General features: G+C 37.7%; 1 protein-coding gene across 1 annotated transcript; it reads right to left on the bottom strand.

The window, feature by feature from the left end:
* LOC146457093 (uncharacterized) lies at positions 1–6911 on the bottom strand. The gene is made up of 4 exons (XM_085092348.1): positions 6828–6911; positions 2158–2338; positions 1180–1286; positions 1–342 (listed from the first exon to the last, which is right to left on the bottom strand). The coding sequence occupies exons 1-4, from the start codon at positions 6852–6854 to the stop codon at positions 112–114; spliced, it is 546 nt and encodes a 181-aa protein (XP_084948474.1). The 5' UTR covers positions 6855–6911; the 3' UTR covers positions 1–111.
* Between the last annotated feature and the right edge of the window lie 12790 nt (positions 6912–19701).

Genomic DNA, 19701 nt, shown 5'->3' with positions numbered 1-19701 from the left:
TAGATCATACTAAATATGTACATTAAATAAATTTAACAATAATAAAGTAATTAAAGCGCTAAAGGCTAAAAGCTATCTTAAAAAGTTATGCTAACGCTAACCCGATATCCTTTATTTCTTCGGGGTGATCTGGAACCTATTTCGCCTGTCTGCTTTATCTGTTAAAAATAAGGCGCCTAAAACTGGAGTGAGTGGAACTGAGTTCTTCTTCGCAGCCAGGTATTTTGCACTTGATGTTAATCCAGGCTTTTGACTGACCAGTCGAACAATCGCTGACGAGACAATCTCCAACTTGAAGATGTTTGCTTTGTTACTTTTGCAGTGAGCGCCTGTTTGCAGTTTCTGAAAACATGAAATTAAATAAAATTTTATAAACTGCTTTACTGACAGAATACTGGAGAAGTGAACAGGATATTGTAGTTCTCATGTAGCTAGCTTGACAGGCAACGCAAAACGCTATCTTGTGGACCATATGCTTAAAAAGGGAGAACAATTCTACTATTCTTGTTTTGATTTTCGCCACGTTGTTTCCCGCCGGATAACTGACACTTTATCCTGCATGTGATTAACCATTATAAAACAGCTACTCCAGCTGATTCTGCGTCTATTGAGTCGATCACAGCCAACTTGGAGTGCACGCCTTGTTTCTTCTGAGTTCTTATAAAACTTGATTTCCACCTACTAATAATGAATAACTATAAGCGACAAAAAGTTCAAAGTAATGTACCCTGGTCCGCAATCCCCGAGAATGCCACAAGGCATGCATGTTTTTACTTGGTTATTGTTGTGTTCAAAAGTTTCAACTTGACGCCGGAAAGGTTTTAAACAAATTGCAAGCAATGGCTGTCTTAGTTTTTATTGAGGGATGAATTACCGTCAACAGACAATTTAAAAGTGGCCCCTAAGAGGTATCTCTGAGGTGAAACTTTGCACCGCCAAAGGACTGGGCAAAACTTGTTATTAGAGGGTGTGTGTGTGAGTGGGAGGGGGAGGGGAAATTTTACATTTGTTTCTTGTTTGTTTGTTTGCTTGCTTTTTTATGCAAAGGGTAGGGAAAGCTTGGTCATGATCCCTACAGCATTTTTACAAGGCTTCCATCTTCCAAATTAACCACTAACTACAGTTTTTTTGGCTTTCTCTACGTTGTGTAACAGTAATTTAAAATAAATAGTTTCATACCTTAAAAACAATTTTCCCAGCGTTAATGACTCGCAAAGAATATCTAACTTGATTGTGAGTTATCTCAAAGCAGGCCCTGTTATTAGTCATCATCTTCATGGTTAAAGCTTCAAGACAACAAAAATAATTTACAATAATTTACTACATAAACATAGCTGAGGGAACCAGGAAAGTGACATAAAATATTTTGCAACAATTGCACCTCGCTGGAAGTTTACAAGCTTAATTTAAGAATATAATTGGCATTGAGTAAAAGGTTTCTTTGTCATAAATAAAATATAAACAACGTTTACGTTGATAAACATAATAAGCTTGCTTTATATAACTTGACGTTTCGTATCATGCTAGTCAACATAATGATTTTCAAAAGTGACCGTTAAAATTTTTTTACAACTATATATACAAAGTTTATTATGTTTATCACCGATGTTTGTATTTTATATCTGATCAAGCTACCATGGCCCAGGAACAAAAGTCTTTATGACACAGTTTCTTTTTCATTTTTGGGGCTCCTTATTTAATTGTGTGGTTCTCATGGGATTTATAACACTCATATAGCATATTGCAAGTGTAATCAGAAGGATATGTTATATATGTTATTGTCTGTCTTTGTATAGTTTTCAATTTGCTTTACCCAGGATCTCACTGTCATTCCTCATGACGGCCGACCAAGAAAAAAAAGCACAGTAAACAACATAACAAAAAACTCAAGTACAGTACCGCAAAGGTTTGTTTCCTTTTTGGTCAAACTAGCTTCTGCTGCGATAAAGGTTGTTGTCTCAGGAGAATAAAAAGCTTTGTTTTTGTATGGTAAGCCTCGCAATGAATTCGCGGGTGGACGAGGCTAGACGTGCAAAAACAAAGTTTTTTAGTCTCTTGAGACTAAGCATGGCGGCCGAGCGAAAAAGGTATATTAACCGATGGGAAGTGAATAAAATCTTTGATTAACAATTATTCTTAAGTACGTTATTCACTTACCAGCGCTATTGTCATGTTTGCTTGAACTGCTGGCCGAAGCTTTGCACTGCCCCGTGTTCTGATCACAATCATGAATTCTGACAAGTGACCCACCGAGTTGTCTTTCCCGGATCTTAGCTTGGAGGTTAAAACGTTCTCCCGTTGCTGAGCTTATTTCAGCGCCAAGGAGTGCGGTAAAAACCTGTTTGATAACCAAAATACCAAGTAAATGTAACGTCTAGCAGAGGTCTAAGTGAGAATTCATCGATTTTTTTTGTTAGTGTCTTTCTAAATCTGCCACAGAGAAATGGCGTGTGATCTTTTTTGTTGCAGCTGAGCTTGTTATTCGTTATGTTATGCGCAGAAAATATTGCAACAAATTTCTTGAAATCTGCACAGAAACAACATGAACATATAAAACTAGCATGTGGTAAGTTTGTACCTGGTTGTGCACAAGCACGTTCACAATGACAGTAAATGGTTTACAATCTATAGTTGTTGTTGTTGTTGTTGTTATTGTTATTGTTTAATTATTATGTGTTAGTGCTATCTTGCGTTTTAACCCACTGATCATTACGTCACACATCACGTGGAACAAAAGGGGGCAGTGGTTATCAGACAATTACAGAATTTTTGTTTTCTTTTTAAAAAAAGAAGAAGAAGAACAAGAAGAAAGAACGCCACGGTTTTATAAATTGTCATTTAGCTGTTGTAATTCAATCACAGTTTAACTGTAATCCAGGCCCTTAGCAAAAATATTTTAAATTATGCTTATGAAGTAGGAACTATTCCAACGGTCATGTCAGAATTTTTACTTTCTTGTGGCTTTTTCTAGCACTTCTTGAACTTAAAACAAGTTTCACGCGGACTAGAAAGCAACAAACCGAAAGTATATATAATAAAAACCTGGCATGTTATTTATTTAGCTTGTTCAGTCCGTAAAAGAAATAAAAAAAGCTCGACCAATATTTATCCATTATGAACCCCACGCTTATTCAATAACGTATATGTTGTAATAGATTTGCAGATTTATTTAGCATGGCAAAATGAATATTGTGAATCAGTAACCGCATTTGCTCTCACGCTCATCAGCCAGTTTTGTCTTTACAGTCTGTTCTATTTGTTTATCAACTCATCAGCTAAGAGAGAGCGGAAGTGTTTAAAGCAGGTAATCCAAGTAATCCGGTTCGAGCAACTATCTCTTTAAAACACCCACTTAAATCTCAAAATATGGTCAGCAATCGAAACATTTCAATTTGCCTTAGGCCCGGTTTAAACGTCGCATCTCACATGTGTCGCATTTAATACCTATTTGGGTCAACTCAAATTATTAAATTGGACATTTGATTTAGACGTCGAATGTAATGAGTCGCATAACAGAGGTTTTGTAAGTTTCGTTACCAGGCCTTTTTTGCATCGAGTATTTTCCCGCGCTATTTCAAAGATGGCGGATAATGGAAGCTTTTCGCCTTGCCTTTGCTTATATATTTCCCAGCTCATTCGTGTCAACAGAAGAAGAAGACTCGTTACGCAAGTGGCGGGCGTTAAACTACGTTCTAGCAAGGAAAAGAATGCTTCTGGGGTTTCTCTTGTTTTGCTGTTGCTACTTTCGATACGAAGCATTACACGCATTTTAAACATATGTGTTTGGTGGGAGAAAAACAAGAGCTGCACACCGCATCCGATTCCGCGCGCCATTTCGTTTCTCCCGAACTGCGCAGGGCATTTAGGAAATAAATGAAACAAATCACTTTATTTAAGTGTCAATGTATTTAGCCCAGAGCACTAATTGGGGACACCTTCCAAATCGAATTGGAATTTAGAAGTGTTGGTTTTTAAGGTGAGGGGAAAACCGGAGTACCCGGAGAAAAACCTCTCGGAGCAAGGACGAGAACCAACAACAAAATTTAAATCAAGACACATATGACGTCGTGTCCGGGAATCGAACCCCGGCCACATTGGTGGGAGGCGAGTGCTCTCACCACTGCGCCATCCCTGCTCCCCTAGAAGAAAAGTGGAATTGTGGGTGAAACATAATTTAAAATAATTCAAAATAATTTATGCATTCGTGAAGCTCGACGTGCAAAGCAACAGTCCAACTTCCGTCGAACATTCGACTGGCCGAGTCGAGTCGAAGATGCGGCAGAAGTTGCATTTGATTCAGATCTGCCGAATTTAATTGACTTAGACGTCGAACTTCACATGAATTTAATTGCTGAATAACTGATTCGGCACATGTGAAATTCGACGTTTAAACCGGGCATTAGTTGCGTTTACAGAGTCAACAAAACTGTGTTTTGACTGGGATTAACACGAGAACAGAATCCGACACTAACACGCTTTATCGGTGGGATTCATTGCACTCATTCATTCACAACCGTGACCTCTAACCTAATCTTTACTAGCAAATTACATGTCCAGTTTCGTGAGTAGTTTAGCGCGAAATCAATACGTCAGGTCATGTCATCCAAAAACAGTACCTCTTTCGATAAAAGTTTAGTCCAAATTTCGAACACGCGAACCGTAAAACCTGTGAGTATCATTTATTGCCCGCCCAATTTTCATCGGTAGTTTAGATTATTTTTACTTCATGCAACTAGTATTGATTTATATTTAAATATGAAATCTTTTTACATGGAATCAACGTTTGTTTATGACCACTTAACTCATCTTGGATTTTAAGTAAACAACCTTTCAATTCGCAAATCAACTGAAAGATTAGTCTGCGATCTCAAAAATTAGTTGATTTTCAAATCAATCTTCCATCCTTTCTTCCTTCAAGAGTAAAAATTTAAAAGCTGATACGGAATAGGCGACAAATCTTGCCAAAGTAGGCGTTAATTTATCAGTAAACGAAAAGCAAAAGAAAAGATCACGAATAAAGCTTCCTGAAAACACTTGCAAATTTTCCGATGAGTATTTAGAGAAATCTCAGTAAAATGTTATCACCAGAAAATCACTACGTTTCACATTTGGATAAACTTCCTCAAAGGGCGTTGACAGTAATCAACTTCCGCAAGTGCGTTAACAACGTGGTTGCATCCGAAATCGCGTTTATCATGGAGTTCTTAAGGACTTATCACAACATCATTTTTTTCTGCATTTATTTTTTCGACAATTAGACTACGAAAATAAAGTTTTGACACTTTAAATGTCAAAACTTTATTTTCGTAGTCTAATTGTCGAAAAAAGAAATGCAGAAAAAAATGATGTTGTGATAAGTCCTTAAGAACTCCATGATAAACGCGATTTCGGGGAAAGGATAAACACGAATTCAAGATGTGCTATCGCATAGTTAATTGACTTGCCATGACTACGATGGTGCTGTAATTTATGTTGGAGGGGCCGCGACCGTGCATAATCAGTAATGTTCATACTACAGTTGAATATCTAAACAGGAAAGTTTTGATCGGTCAGTTGCTACAATAAATTTCAAAATGTATCTTGGTCTATGCACGGTCAAGGCTAATTGCTAACAAAGACGCGTAGCAAAGAACTTTATCAGGCTTCATAACCATTGCCTTTTGAACTAAAGCTATCGCGAGGTCATCCATCAGCCGTTCACTGTCACTGCCTTAAAACGTTTGCGGCTGTTTATGTTCTACGTTTTTCTAGTATTCTTTCAGTCGAGAAGCAAACTTGCGTCTCGTTAGCTCTTGTCACAATCTTGGCAGAGAATTGAAAAAAAGAAAAAAAACAACAACAAAAAAAAAAAACAAACAAAAACAGCGCCATGCGTGGAACACCTGAGAAAACGGTAGAACATTAACAACTGCAAAAGTCTGCTTTGTTTTGCTGATCTGTGTTGAAGTTTTGGTCACTCCATTATTCTAAGGTTTTTTTTCTTTTGTTTGTTTTGTTTTTGTTTTTTAGTCTGTGTAAGAAGTAGTGAACATGAGATATGATCGGCCGTAAGTACTTCGTATCAGTCTTGGTGAAACAAACCTGTTGACATTCGTAATACCGAGCGCTGTGAAAAAATCAGAAGTCCACTCTACTTAGCAAGGGTAAGAAAGAAAACTTCAAGATTTATCGAAGAGCCGTGAACGGTGATCCGTGTCGGATTGTCCTGAGGTTGCCGCGAAGAAACGAGGTTAAATAGCTACGGCACTTACTGACACCACTCATATACAGTTAGATTTCGTATTTGACAATAGTTCGCCGGCCTGGACAAAATCAGCCATATTCAGCTTTGATAAAATTACGATATTTAAGAAACAAAGAGTCTTGTTAACAATTAAGGGAATACAGAAGAGCACTCACTGAGTAAATTTCATAAAGAGCAATATTCCAAAGAAATCTTAAGATACCAAACTACAATGTCTCTAGAATGCCTATCACGACGTTACTCCAGTTTAAAGGTTCGATTCATTTTCGTTTCATCGATTTTGAATTTCACTTGCACTGTCTTCTACTTTGTCTTCTTTTCTCAAATGATTGCTAAAAAGTAAAGCGGTTTTTGAAACCTGTACCAACAACAAAACTCAAGCTTCACTAACATGGAGTTTGGTGAAGTGTCTGAGAATAACTTGACCGGCTGACTGAGGAAATGTACTTGAATAACTGGAACGTCTCAAAATACACCATTCATAAAACGTAACAAATGAATAAAAAAAGAAAAGAAAAAAGACATTTGGTTCATTTTCTTAAAAGTTGTAGCAAACGTTTAAATACCACTAGTCTGTACTTACGAATAAACTGAGGTAAACGTTTGCCATATTAGCTGCTTCAGTCGGGTAAATGTCTTAGCCTTGTCTCTCCTTCGTTAATATTTCTCGGTACAGTAGCGTATTGAAGATACCAAGAAAAAGCGTATTTTTATATTGTAGCCATCCCACACGGGGAGGGTAATAAAACATTGTTGAATGAAGTTTGGGTTAGTTAGACAAACTTTTTTAACCTTCCTCGGGGGTGGATTTTTCCTCTACGTTCTGTACACGCTTCCGCGGTAGAGGAAGGAAATTTGCGGTAATCTTAAAATGATACAATGAACTCTAAGGGAACAAATTTTTCATAATTTAACAGATACTATCTGAGCAGAAAAAGCGTGAAGTTTAATTATCCATCAAAACAGTGCCGGGCGGTGTCTGAAAAGAGCAGACTGTGTCGGTATTCCGCTGATAGTTCACACATACGATTAATTAAGTTGAAATTGAGACAAAACAACACTGGTCTCCTTGTTGTAAGGTATCTTGTTATTTTGCTTATTTGTTTTTAATAGTGGGATTGGGGCGTTGTCAATGCACCCTAATTTGCAACAAGTTGAGCAACGTGGGGATCTACCTCCCAATTCGATCTGAAATCTGCTTAGTAAACCTTTACAATTCTTACGACTGTTATCCTCCTTTTTTACCCGTCCTTTCGGACGGGGCAAATTTTAAGCGGCAATACAAAGAGAAGAGAGTATTATTTTTGCACCGCGCTGCCCAAAGCTCTTGCTGTGGTATGACGATCAGTAGCTTTAGAAAGGTCAAAACGCTAATAACTGATAAGCACTGAAATATTGCAATGGTCACACGCGGTTTCTTTTTTTAGCCATTAATTTTTCTTTCTAGAATTCTTGGCTGGGGTAGCCCACCACTGCTCAGACTCTATCTAAATTCCGAATGCATCCAAATAAACATCGAAGCCCCCACGTACTGCTGCGATGCAGGTGCAAACACCTTTTAGTGAAGAATGTACAAAGAATTTAGAACACATGCTATGGAAAGGATGTAAAACCTCTGTCTATGTTTACGTTTTTTAGCGTGTTCAACGCTTCGTTGGTGGCACTATCCTTCGTCTTAAAAAAAAAAAAAACAGATAGGTAAAACATACACTATTAAGACAAAATGAACTTTTTGACGCGATTACCTAGCACATACTCTCCAATGGAAGTGATACAAACTACACACTAATACTCAGAGCTCACGCACATCCTGCAGCAGACACTTTATTTCTCTTTTATTTGGGAAAGTTACTATTTTTGAGGCACACGCCCAAGTTTGATTTTCTATAACAACTGAGCTTTACTCGTACTCCATGTAATGCGAAACGGGTTAATTGATGTTTTTTCCTTCACGCTAATAAAACTGCAAATTGAAGAACTGAGGATAAACGGCCAGTTTTTCTTTGTTTCAAGAAGACGAAAATACACAGAACAGCTATGGCAAATCCCTTAACTCGAGTATTCAAAGGCAATAAATTGCCAAATATATGATTGATTAAATTTCAAGTCAGTTGACGAAGGTCATGTTCGAATGTTGAAGTTGACAAGGATTAATGCACTTTTATCAAACGGAGGTGGTACTACGAGTGTTTAGTGCTCTTAATAACAAGTGTATTCTGTGAAACTTTTCCTCAGGAACATGTATTGTTTAGACAAGGCAAAGTGTAAATGAACACCATCGAGAGCATGGCACCTTCGGCTGCGAAATCAGTTAAACCAAGTTTACAAGAGTTTGAATAATGGCATTTTGATAGGACTGGAAAGAAGGATGATGCTTCAGACAAATTATTTCCACTACTCCACTCCTCATTGTGGTAGTGAGAATAAAATATACCAGCCCTTCCGACTCCATTGATCGTGCAGATTATGCTTGCTTGGTTCCATCGTCGCTTCCAACGGTTTCGTACGTAACACATACACACGGAAGACCAGACAAACTTCTGGTGCATCAATAACTAAACAGCTTAGTTTTGGGAAGCCTCCCTTCTCCCATCCAAAGAGGCACAAAAATACTTTGTAACGACCTTGATTATCAGTCTTGAAACCATTGGGAAAGGATAATAAAACTCTTTCGTGCAGCGAGGTTCATAACTCTGCTAGTAAAACGGAAATGAATGAGTTCACTTTGTTGCCATTTGAAGTTGATACAAAACAATAACATCCCAGACCCACGCCTGTTACTATTAGGCACGTGCCATCTGGTGCCCATCGACACGCTCAATTCCTCCTTTATTTTGACGCAACAAAACACATCGTTTATTTATTAACTAAAGGTAGCATGTATTCTATTTTTATAAAACGTGTTGAACAGTAACAATAAATTGTCGACAATTTTCTGAAATCGCCATGGTGTTACATGATGTACTGATTCCTCTCTGTTGCCAACGGACCCCTTCACTATTCACTGCAGCTAGTGCAGGTTTCCAGAACCGTCACTGAACCGGAAACTGCAGATCAAAATCAATTTTAAAAATATTATCAAAAAGGAGGCAAAACTAAGCTTAACAAAACAAACAACAGACAACAGTCTGGAAAATGCTGCTACATTCGGTTTGAATAGTCACGCTTTAGGACCTAAGAATAGTTATAAACATGTATAGACTGGCACAAGCCGTCCCACCTTTGTAGGTCCTTCCGTTCGTCGCTTTATTATTATTATTATTATTTTTTTCGACTCCTGCTATTTTCGCGTTCGCTAACTGAATAAAGCCCGAGTTTGCCGTCCCCAGGAAGGTAGAACTTTTAAAACAAGAAAAAGACTGGGCGGCGAAGTAGATTAAATAATTAGAATTATGTATCTGATCTTCATCGGTTCTCTGACTCGCTGACATTAAACCGAAATTGAAACTCTAGTGTCAAAATGTACAAGCAAAGCTTAAAACCTTATAAAACATATTCTTAATTTAAAAGTTTCTACCAAAACGTTCAGCCCCGGAAGAATTTACTTTATCACAAAACAAGTTAGAGCCAAAAGACATGGCGTGAAAGGTGTGTAAATAAGAAATTTGAAATGTTTTCCTGAACTGAGGATTAATTTAGAATTAAGCTGGTAAAATAATAAGAATATTATTATTATTATTATTATGTTAATTTTTTAGGTTTACATGACTTTCGCCAGATTTTTATAATGGATCTGTTGACGCGGGTTGTTGGGATTGTCGAGGCTAATTACGATGACCGCGGAACAATAAATATGTATAAATTTCTAGTTAAACGGTTTAGTGATCAACTGACAATTTAAAGGCACTTGACATGGCCGGAAACAAATGGGTCTTACGGTCAAAATGTTACCTCAAAGAGCATTAGTTGGCATTTGAGCTGGGAAGATCTATTTTGTTTTGCATGACGTCGTTTTCTGGAATTCTTCCCATCGATGTCAAGTACAAAAGCGGAGCGTTCAAGTCGTTCCGGAAATACGAAGTGGACACGGTTCGAAACAAGTTCGAGAGGCACGTGACATTGGGCAAGGTGTGTCTTAGGAAGTTAAAACATGGAAAAGGATTCAGTGATAATTGAGCTAGCAAACATTTTAATAGATATGCTCCGGAACTCATTGTATTAATGAAAAGTTTAACGTGTAATCTTCGAGGCGATCAATTAGTCAACAAAACTGCACATCGTAGTTTTCCAAAATGAAGAGAAATAAATACTCTCCTATATTCTTGATAGCTTCTCGGAAAGATCAGTCGCCCTGAGCTTCGCGATGTCTAAAATGATAAACCATTTGAAACTCATTAGTTAAGTCAATGTTTTTTCCTCTTCCGTTTCATTTTATCGTGCTTAATCTTTCCTCCCTTCCAAAAATCTAAGCGCTCGAGACACGAAATGTTAATTTTAAGAGCATGCAACGCTATGTGTGAAATTGTTTAAAAACTTGCTGAACAACACCTTACTTCCCGACGATTATAGGGACCTTAAGCAGAGACGACGACGACGCCGACGAAAACGAAACTTAAGAAATTACCTTCGCGTCTTCTGAATAAATTCGCGATGATTTATAATCTCTCAGTTTGTGCAATGTAGCCGAACTATCGAGCAGCTAACGTCGTAGTGGCGCCTTTATGGTTCAGAAAGAGAAAGGAAAATTAATCATCATGCGTTCACGTTCTCCATAAAACCTTAAATTTGGTCATTTCACGTTGTTGTTTTGCAGAGGACGACATAGAAATGTAACAAAGTGTATAATGCACGTGCTGAGCCAGTGTTTTCCTAATTAAAACTATTGTTTTCTGACGTTCTCGTTGACGTCGTCGTGGTCGTTGCTTAAGGTCCCTTCAGTTTGGGGTTGCGAACGACTTACTGATTTTTTCTGTATTTTAGGCCAAAACTGCTCAGATATTTGACAAGGTACCTAATTTATTTAACATTAAATTGGTCTAACAGCACCGAGAAGAAAATGCTTGTCAGTTTATCCACGGAAGAACAAACTCGATCGATCTGCACCTAAGGATAATTAGCCGGCGGAAGTTTCTACCTACTAGTCAGGTTACTGCAAACAATACTGAAGAGTTATTTTAAAGCTCCCGTCGATACCAATCTGTTCTTTGGCCATTCCAAGTAACACTAGGACAAGTTGACTGTCTATATTTTGCAAAATGTTATTTTGAAGGTTTAAATTTTCGATGAGCTCGGTCACTCTGATGCCTGATATTCAAATGGTTTTCAATTCACTCCCATCGGAACACGGAAAGTTCATAAATTTCCAACACAGAGCAAATAGTAACTAAAGCGTTCTTTGACACAATGATGTGGTTGAACTAAGGAGTGAATGGTGACGAAGATTTGACAACTGACAGCATTAACTTATAGTCTTACACGACTTCCAGTTCCCGACCGAACTTATAGCAAGAATTTTTAGTTCAAATGTAGAGTGTTTTGTAGGAAATCTTTTATGATTTTCAGTGTTAATAACGTCAACACAGGACTTCCCATACATTCATAATTGTAAGTTCCGAAGTAAGGAAGTTTCTGTGAATATGAAATAAATCCCAGTTCCGAATTAAACAAATGTGCCTCGCAATTCACTTCTTCTTAGTTACACACGAAAGGTACAACTGAGCTTATGACAAGGATAAATTTCCCACCATTAAGATTTTCACTCTGAAATCCTGAAGTGGGATCATTTAAGCTGAAAGCTGCATAACGGGCCTTTTTGGTATCACTCTCTGTTTGTTTCATTATGTTAATTTTTGGCCCGGTGTTTTTCCTTTCCTTTCCTTTTTTGTTTTGTGTTGTGTTGTTCTTTTTATGTCAACATTTAGGTTTCCTGTTAAGTGATTCCAGAAACTCTCACGATAACTGATGAAAAGCGTCGATTTATCTGGTCTAAACTGTGTCATTTCAATACATTTCAAGGCATTGCATTTTCAATGAACGCTTTCCAATAAGGATTAATTATAACTACTAAATCATGAAGTTAGTGATCGGCTTCGTGCATTGATGACGACCTAAGAAACTGATTCCGACATCCGATCACATGTTAAAGTTAAGTTGCCGTAGCTGCTTAACGTCAGTCAGAGACAGCAGTGTTCTAATGTTGTCTAGGAGGCAGTTCCATAACTTAACATACAGTATTTAAAGCAGGGTATGGCATTATTAGTTGTCAGAAGCTTTCGAAGGCTTAAAAGGCTGGTACCTCTTAAAGAATAATTAACAGAACCGAGAGTAACCGTGTTTCAAGTAATGTGGCATCAAATGCTACGTGACTGAATGTACGGGCTCTTTTAGGTACTGGCATGTCGTGGAGGAATAACTGCGGTGGACGGACAAATTTAAAATAAATTATAATAAAATTAAACGTTTCGCAATATCAGTGGGAAGCACTGTAGGCTAGCTAGCCTTTAATTCTAGCATCCATGAATTTGAATTTCTCGTTTTCGGTTATCGTTTTGACCCGGCTCCGAGTTGCAAAAACCAAGACGTCTGGTTAATTTGTACCACGAAAAATACTTGCCGCTACCTTATCTAGTATGGAACAGAAATATGAACACAATGAATAGTTCTCAAACCCGTCAAATGGCGGTTCTACAGGTCTGCGCTAGAATACGAAACGTCTGGTGTCCCCTCCAGTTTTACGCCGCTGCTCCCACACTGTGGAATGCTTTACCTCTTGCGATACGGAAATCTAGATCACTGCAGCATTTTAAATCCTCAGTGAAAACTTATATTTTTAAATCAGCTTTTGATGCCTAGCATAACTTTAATCGGCATCATACTTTAGCTTTCATGCTGCGATGGGCCTTTGATCGTTCTATGTTAAAAGGCGCAATATTAGCTATTTGTGAAGGGCCTAGAGCAGGACTGGATAGGTGCTATATAAAGTGATATTACCATTATTTCAATGTTATGACTTATTTATTATAAATTCTTAATAACTGCTTAATTGTACAATCAAAATACCTGTATTACGTTCAACTTTACTTTCCTCGGTAAAATCGTCATTTAAAGGGGCAAAATATGGGAGTCTACATCGGAGGATGCGTGGGTTCATCGTTTGGAGTTTTGTTATTTTGTATCAACTTTCAGTGAGACTCTTTTAAGATTCAATTTCCGCCTTATTTGTAGTGGCAACAAACTTGCACGAAAAAAACATAAACTGTTAAAAGGGAATGTCACGATGATTTAGCTGTACTTTGGTCGACTGCTCGAATATTTGATAAAGAACCTGTTTTGTAACATGAAATTGCTCTTACAACTTCCATCCTAGCCATCCGCAGCCAAACATAATCAATAGTAGTTTCTGTACACTAGTAGCGTTATTGTCAACAAACCTCAACCAATATTTTAACGATTCTATTGAAACAAATATGTTTTTGGGCTATTCGTAGTGACACTATAAATAGGTGGCACTGCCCCTTTAACCAAGTAAACCAGGAGTGGCATTGGGAAATCAAAAGATCGTGACAGTAGGAAGGAATGCCGATCGGGGCCCTACTGTATTTCACGACCCTTTGGTCTCCTCATTAGCACATCTTGGTTTTTGTTTGAATAAATTCTACATCAATTTGAGGTCGAAGGGGTAGGAATGAACAATTCTGAAATAAGGAATAATTGATTTAAGACCACCCGGACTGGTACCTCTGTGAATTCCAGGCCTATCCAATAAGTATCGTTTCCACGTTTTTGAGGCTGGCCTCATACCATAGGTTAGCTAGGAGGTAGATGTTTCAATTGTAATTAGTAATTAAGGAGGCAAATTTAGGCAAGGTGGCAACACCCAGCCAATGGATTTAAACGCTTGGCATTCTGATCTAAGGAAGGGCAAACTTCAACTACTGGCCGACGAATTCCAGATCTAATTAGAAGGTACAACCGATCCCGACACTTGACGGATTCAGACCGGTTTCTCTCGTTTTCTACTTTTAAATCACCCAAGTACGAACTACACCTGTTCAATACAATGGTTATTAATAATCAAAATTGAAAATAACCCGTTTATTTACGCGGGCTCAGGAAAAAGCTGTACAGCATTCCGGAAGAAGCAAGGTCCACTATCTCTGAATCCTGGTTTTAAAAAATAAGTAAATCAACCAATCATCAATCAATAAATAAATAAATAAACTCCGAGGCGGCGGACCCACTTAAAAAAAATCAATGCAAGGGGGGCACATTAGATAGTTTCGCTTGAATTTACGAGATTCTAAGGCTGTTTGGTCAAGAACAATGTCGGCCAGTTCTTTGAAAGTCCGCTAGTGAGTTGATAAACGGGATATATATTCGGCTGTCACACTAATAACTGTTATGCGCAGATATTATCTGTTAAATAAATGGATATATTTTTTTTTTCTTCGTATACATTGTATCAATTTTAATCTACTGAAAATTAAAGTTTCCTTCCTCGGCAATGGAAGAAAGTATGTACAGGAAAACCACAGTTTTCTGAAATGCCGCCATTGATCGCAAGGTAAAAAGAAAAACATTTTTTCCAGCTAAAAGTTTGATACAACAATGGTCTATTCAGTCCCTTACGTGAGATGCCTCACCTATAAAAATGATCATTTTCTCCAATTTTCATCTTTTCATTCACCGAGCTCTACACTGGAAGCAGAACGTGGCTGATTACTACGCACAGAAATGAACAGAGGTTTGGTTGTAAGTACAGAGACTATTGCTTGTTTAACTTACTTTGCCCTGTGTTAGGAACTGAAAGGCAATGAAATCTGCTTTTTGATTTGTTTGTTTATTTTAGGACTATCTTTCAGTGTGCCTCATGCATTTGTCGGAAGGTGTGGGAGGGGGGAAGAGAATATTTAAGTAAAATAAGAACATTTAATAACTATGATATGGCGAATGTCGTTCTTAATTCTTTTCCAATATCGTTTTCGGACCTTCATTGAAAAGGGACAGTTGTCAACACTAACATTGTTTGATCTTATGTATCATTCTAGAAAGTGACACAGGCATACTGGGAAAAAAGAAATCCGAGTGCTCCTATCAGGAGTCGAACCAAAGACCTTCCGATTACTAGTTCGGATGCTCTTCCACTGAGCTACAGGAGACTCGTGGCCTTAGCTCCCACGAGTCTCCTGTTGCTCAATGGAAGAGCATCCGAACTAGTAATCGGAAGGTCTTTGGTTCGACTCCTGATAGGAGCACTCGGATTTCTTTTTTCCGAGTATGCCAGTGCCACTTTCTCGAATAAATACATCATTCTCTTTCATTCACCAGAGTTGACATACACCATCACATTTATTTCATTGTTTGATCTGTTTAGCCAGATTGCTTTTCCAGAATGATTTCAAATCGCTGAAAATTTAAAGGAGTGTGTAAAGAATTTACTTATCTCGTTTTCTTTTATCAGTATTTTTTGTCCCTTTTAATGCAAAATGAATTAAGTTACCCATGTTACTAATTTGGAAAAAACGCAAAGGAACTTAAGGCGCTGGTTCAAGCCTTCCGATTGAATACAAACCGAAATGACGCCTAGAGTGACCTTGATTTCTTAACGGCTTGTCATTGCACTCAATCGTCTGCCAGCGTTAAAGAACATTGACCCAGCGGTCAGCGTACGGTTTTTACTAAACTTACTTACCATGGAAATGCTGCTCGTGAATTACTGGCCCACGGCATTCGACTTCCCCGATGATTCTGGCCTCGAATTATTTAAACGCCTTTCCGAATTCCTGTTCATCCCGATCTAAGAATCACTATCGATCAACTGATATCAGTTGCTCATAGTTGTTGGTTTTTCCCTTTCGCTACTCTAAGGAAGTTAATCCGAACTGGTACAACCTCTTTGTCAACGCCCTGGAAGTTGATCAAACTAGTTGGTGAGATTCAGTTCGACCCTTTGAAGTCTTTGCGTTAATTTCTTGTAAATATGGTTCATCGAGATTACCCTGTATTACCATGAATATCATGACTCCAAGGGAATACTTGTTCGGAAACAATATTGCAAGATTTTTAAATACCTTGTCTTTTACAATTCTTCCCGCCATAATTTTCTGTTCTTTCACACTGATAAATTAAAAAAAAAGATACGCTCTCTCCAGAATAAGTTTGCCAAAAAAAAAATAACAAATATGTTAATAATCCTCAAATCGTGTGTTCTTTTTGTTATTATGTATAAAACCCAGTTTAAGTAAGAGTTGATAATAAAGAAACGTTAAATTTTGCATTGACTATTCATTCCTTCCTCGTATGTGTTACGGCGTTTGCAAGTACACCTTCGGCATTTGATAAAAACCGTCTTTAGAGGACAGACTGCTTTCAATCTGAAAAACAGTATTTTAATACAAGATGGCTCAGGAAATATAGATTTCGAGGCAAAAGAAACACACCCTGTGGTATATTGCATTTTATTATCTTGAAGATCACGAAAGAGATCGTGAATGTGATAAATAATGAATATTAAAAGAACTCGCTTGTGGCTTCTCCGCTTGTTTAAGCCAAGCCGAAAACCAATGGTTAGCCATTTATTCGCTCAACGAGGGGCCCAATGATAGAGTTGTTTGTTTGTTTTTTCGATTAGAGTTACCGCTTAGAGTGTAAATCGCTGCACACTAAGTGGGTGTTGTTAAAAGACAATTAATTGCTCGTGTGGGATTACCTGATACCTCAGTTTAAGCCTTCCGCTATTTGTAAAAGGACAGAAACAGGGCCGTGACAAAAACAGACGAAAGGCCAAATCCGCTAGATATTTTGTCATCGTAAATGGCCGGATCTTTTCCAACATGAATACACGTATTTGTTCCAGGGAGTAGTGTTAAGGCAACAGCTTTTTTAACCAATAAACAGTGGTTTTGTGCTAAACATGCAAATAACGTACTATCGTTTCCTAATAGGCGGACTGTTGAAAAGGTAAGGAACTTGAAAGCTGTCGGCTAATTAACACTTTGTCGTTTGAAACTGTATGCTTCAAGAAGAGTCGACGAACCTTTGATGATTAACAAGGGTGACCTGTTAACTTTCACAACGAGGAGTAATCACAGGAGATCTCTTTGAAGTGTGAATTTAATCGTTAATTTGAATTACGTCGATCATTATCCAAAATTTCCGCAATTTTACTGATTGACTTCATGTAAGATGCTGATCTACTACATAAACTAATTTGAATCAGGGATAATTTTACATCAGTGCCTTTCTACTTAAGACGAATGTTAAAGATTCATTGATGCGCATCTGTAAGAAGATTAATAAAACGATTTTTTAGTATGGGCAGAACGCCGACACTCTATACCTAGTTTTTTAAAAGATCACGTAAACCAGCCATGGGTCATCTTTATTTGAAAATTAGTAATAAGATCTCTGATGTGTCAAAGAAGAAATGAAAATATTATTACCAACTACAAAAAAGCAGAGAAGCACGATTTCCCAATGTTACAAGGGGATTTTAACCTTTTGTTAGAACAACTGATACCAATTTTTAAACTTCTGCACTTGGTGGCCCTATGTAAGAGCCTTTTACTGACAAAATACTTAACTTTATCCTTTACACTAACACAGCAAAATAGGTTTTGCCACAAGTGACCTATGTTCTCAGTAGTCAGCTACATTGGAGCCTTTTTGTATGTGTCATTGATCGTATTCAAAATTGTTTCTGGTCGGACTTATTGGTACCAACCTACCAATGAACAAATTCGCCTCTCGATAAACATCCTTCACTCATTTTATTGAGATATTTTCTCATCATTGCAAAAGATAATACGTGGGTCTTGCAGAAGAAATTAAATACTTCCCAGCCAAAAAAAAAGACATGGATTTAGAGCAAAGATGAAAGCGAAATATGAAACACAAAGATACATTAGTCTGCACGATGAAAACTTAATCAAACAAAGTGGATTATACCGATTCATTATTAATCCGTGTATATCAATGTGTGTGTTCTTTTGTATGAAAATGATTTTATGTGAAGAGAGTGAAATCGATAAATATTTGTAAATTTGAGATGTTTTTTTTCTTTTCTATTTTTCTGTAGCGGATTTTAAGTGATGTAGTTATTGTTAAATTAAATGTTGCTGAATGAGGAGATTAAAAAAAACTTAATCGTTAGCCGATTAGTTTTAGCCTCGCGTTTCAGAAAGAACTTGACATTTAGCATGTACTGGGGTTAAAAACGTGCTTTCCGAAGCCATTGTTACACTGGATCGTGCCTCTATGGGGTGTTTACGTTTGAAAAAATCCGAGTAATTCTCGTTTCTCAGTTTAAATTTCATCAGTGACCCCTCCCCCCCCCCCCTACCCCTAATAAAACAAACCAGTAATTTCGAGGCTTTAAACTACACTTTTTCTACACTCCTTTTAGATATACCAAAGTATTTCGATGTTTCGTGCAGAAACAAGTTAAAATAAATTTATGTTATGCAACTCCTCGTTGTTATTGCGGTTTTCAACGGCGGCACAATGCACGCACATGTTAAGGATGTTGATTGGGATTTGTTGACCTATGAAATGGATACATGTAACGGTTTGCGGTATCGGTTATGGCGCTGTGTTTATTATTCTGCTCTGATCAATTTAGAAAGTGATTAGGAAGAGATCATCGTGATATCAGGAACAATCAATCGAAAGTCACGACAAAAAAGCTTTTTTTTAGTTCGCTGGGAGTGTGCCAACCAAGTCTCGAAATCCTGAGTGATTCTATTGTAGGCTACTTTTAGACTATAGACTAAATATTATAACTCTCTTAAGACCTCTTGCCAGCTGTTTTCAAACAGCATGTATGTAAATGTATCCCTTGGATTAGTTTACCTTGTTCAGTTAGTTCGCCAAACTTGCCGGGGATACTCCGTTATAGCGCAAATACTTTTAACTACAGTAAGCACATGGCCCAATCTTGAGAACTAATTTGTAATTGTGCTGGCAAACGTGACTTTTTTACTCCTTCACTGTTTCGTCGGTGTTTACGCGGCATCTCGCAATCGCAGTTGACATTAGTTGACATAAGACGCCGGCGGAAATGTCTACGACGGCGTTTGGAAGTGAAAAACACTTCTCACAGCTCTTCCGATCACCGCCGCAGCGGGATTATGTACGACGTCAAAATGCCGAGTTTGGCGTCGGGTCAAAAACGAGTCATTTTCGGTCTTATTCGGCGATATTCTGATATTTCGATATTTAGTGGATCGTTTAATTTGAATATTTCACGTAGCAACAATGGTTTTACGTGTAAAGGAATAACCTCCATTTAATTTAGTCGTTCGCGGCACGCTGTTGACGACATATGGAAAGTTGTGGCTCTGTGACGAAGCCAGTCCAGTAAGTACTGTACTGTTAGGAATATGTATGAAAGACTTCAATCAGAAAATACTTTATTTGAATTCTGTTGTCCACTAGATTAGACCAGAGATCGATCATCGAAACGAGTCAAAACTATCGGCTCAGTTTGTTGACAAAACAAAACAACTAATTATACATCA

This window comes from Pavona decussata, unplaced genomic scaffold, assembly GCF_977016875.1.
Source record: "Pavona decussata unplaced genomic scaffold, jaPavDecu1.1 SCAFFOLD_248, whole genome shotgun sequence".
In the NCBI taxonomy this organism is placed as follows: domain Eukaryota; kingdom Metazoa; phylum Cnidaria; class Anthozoa; order Scleractinia; family Agariciidae; genus Pavona; species Pavona decussata.
Note: the sequence above shows the minus strand (reverse complement) of the source record. Positions and strands in the feature narration are given on the sequence as shown.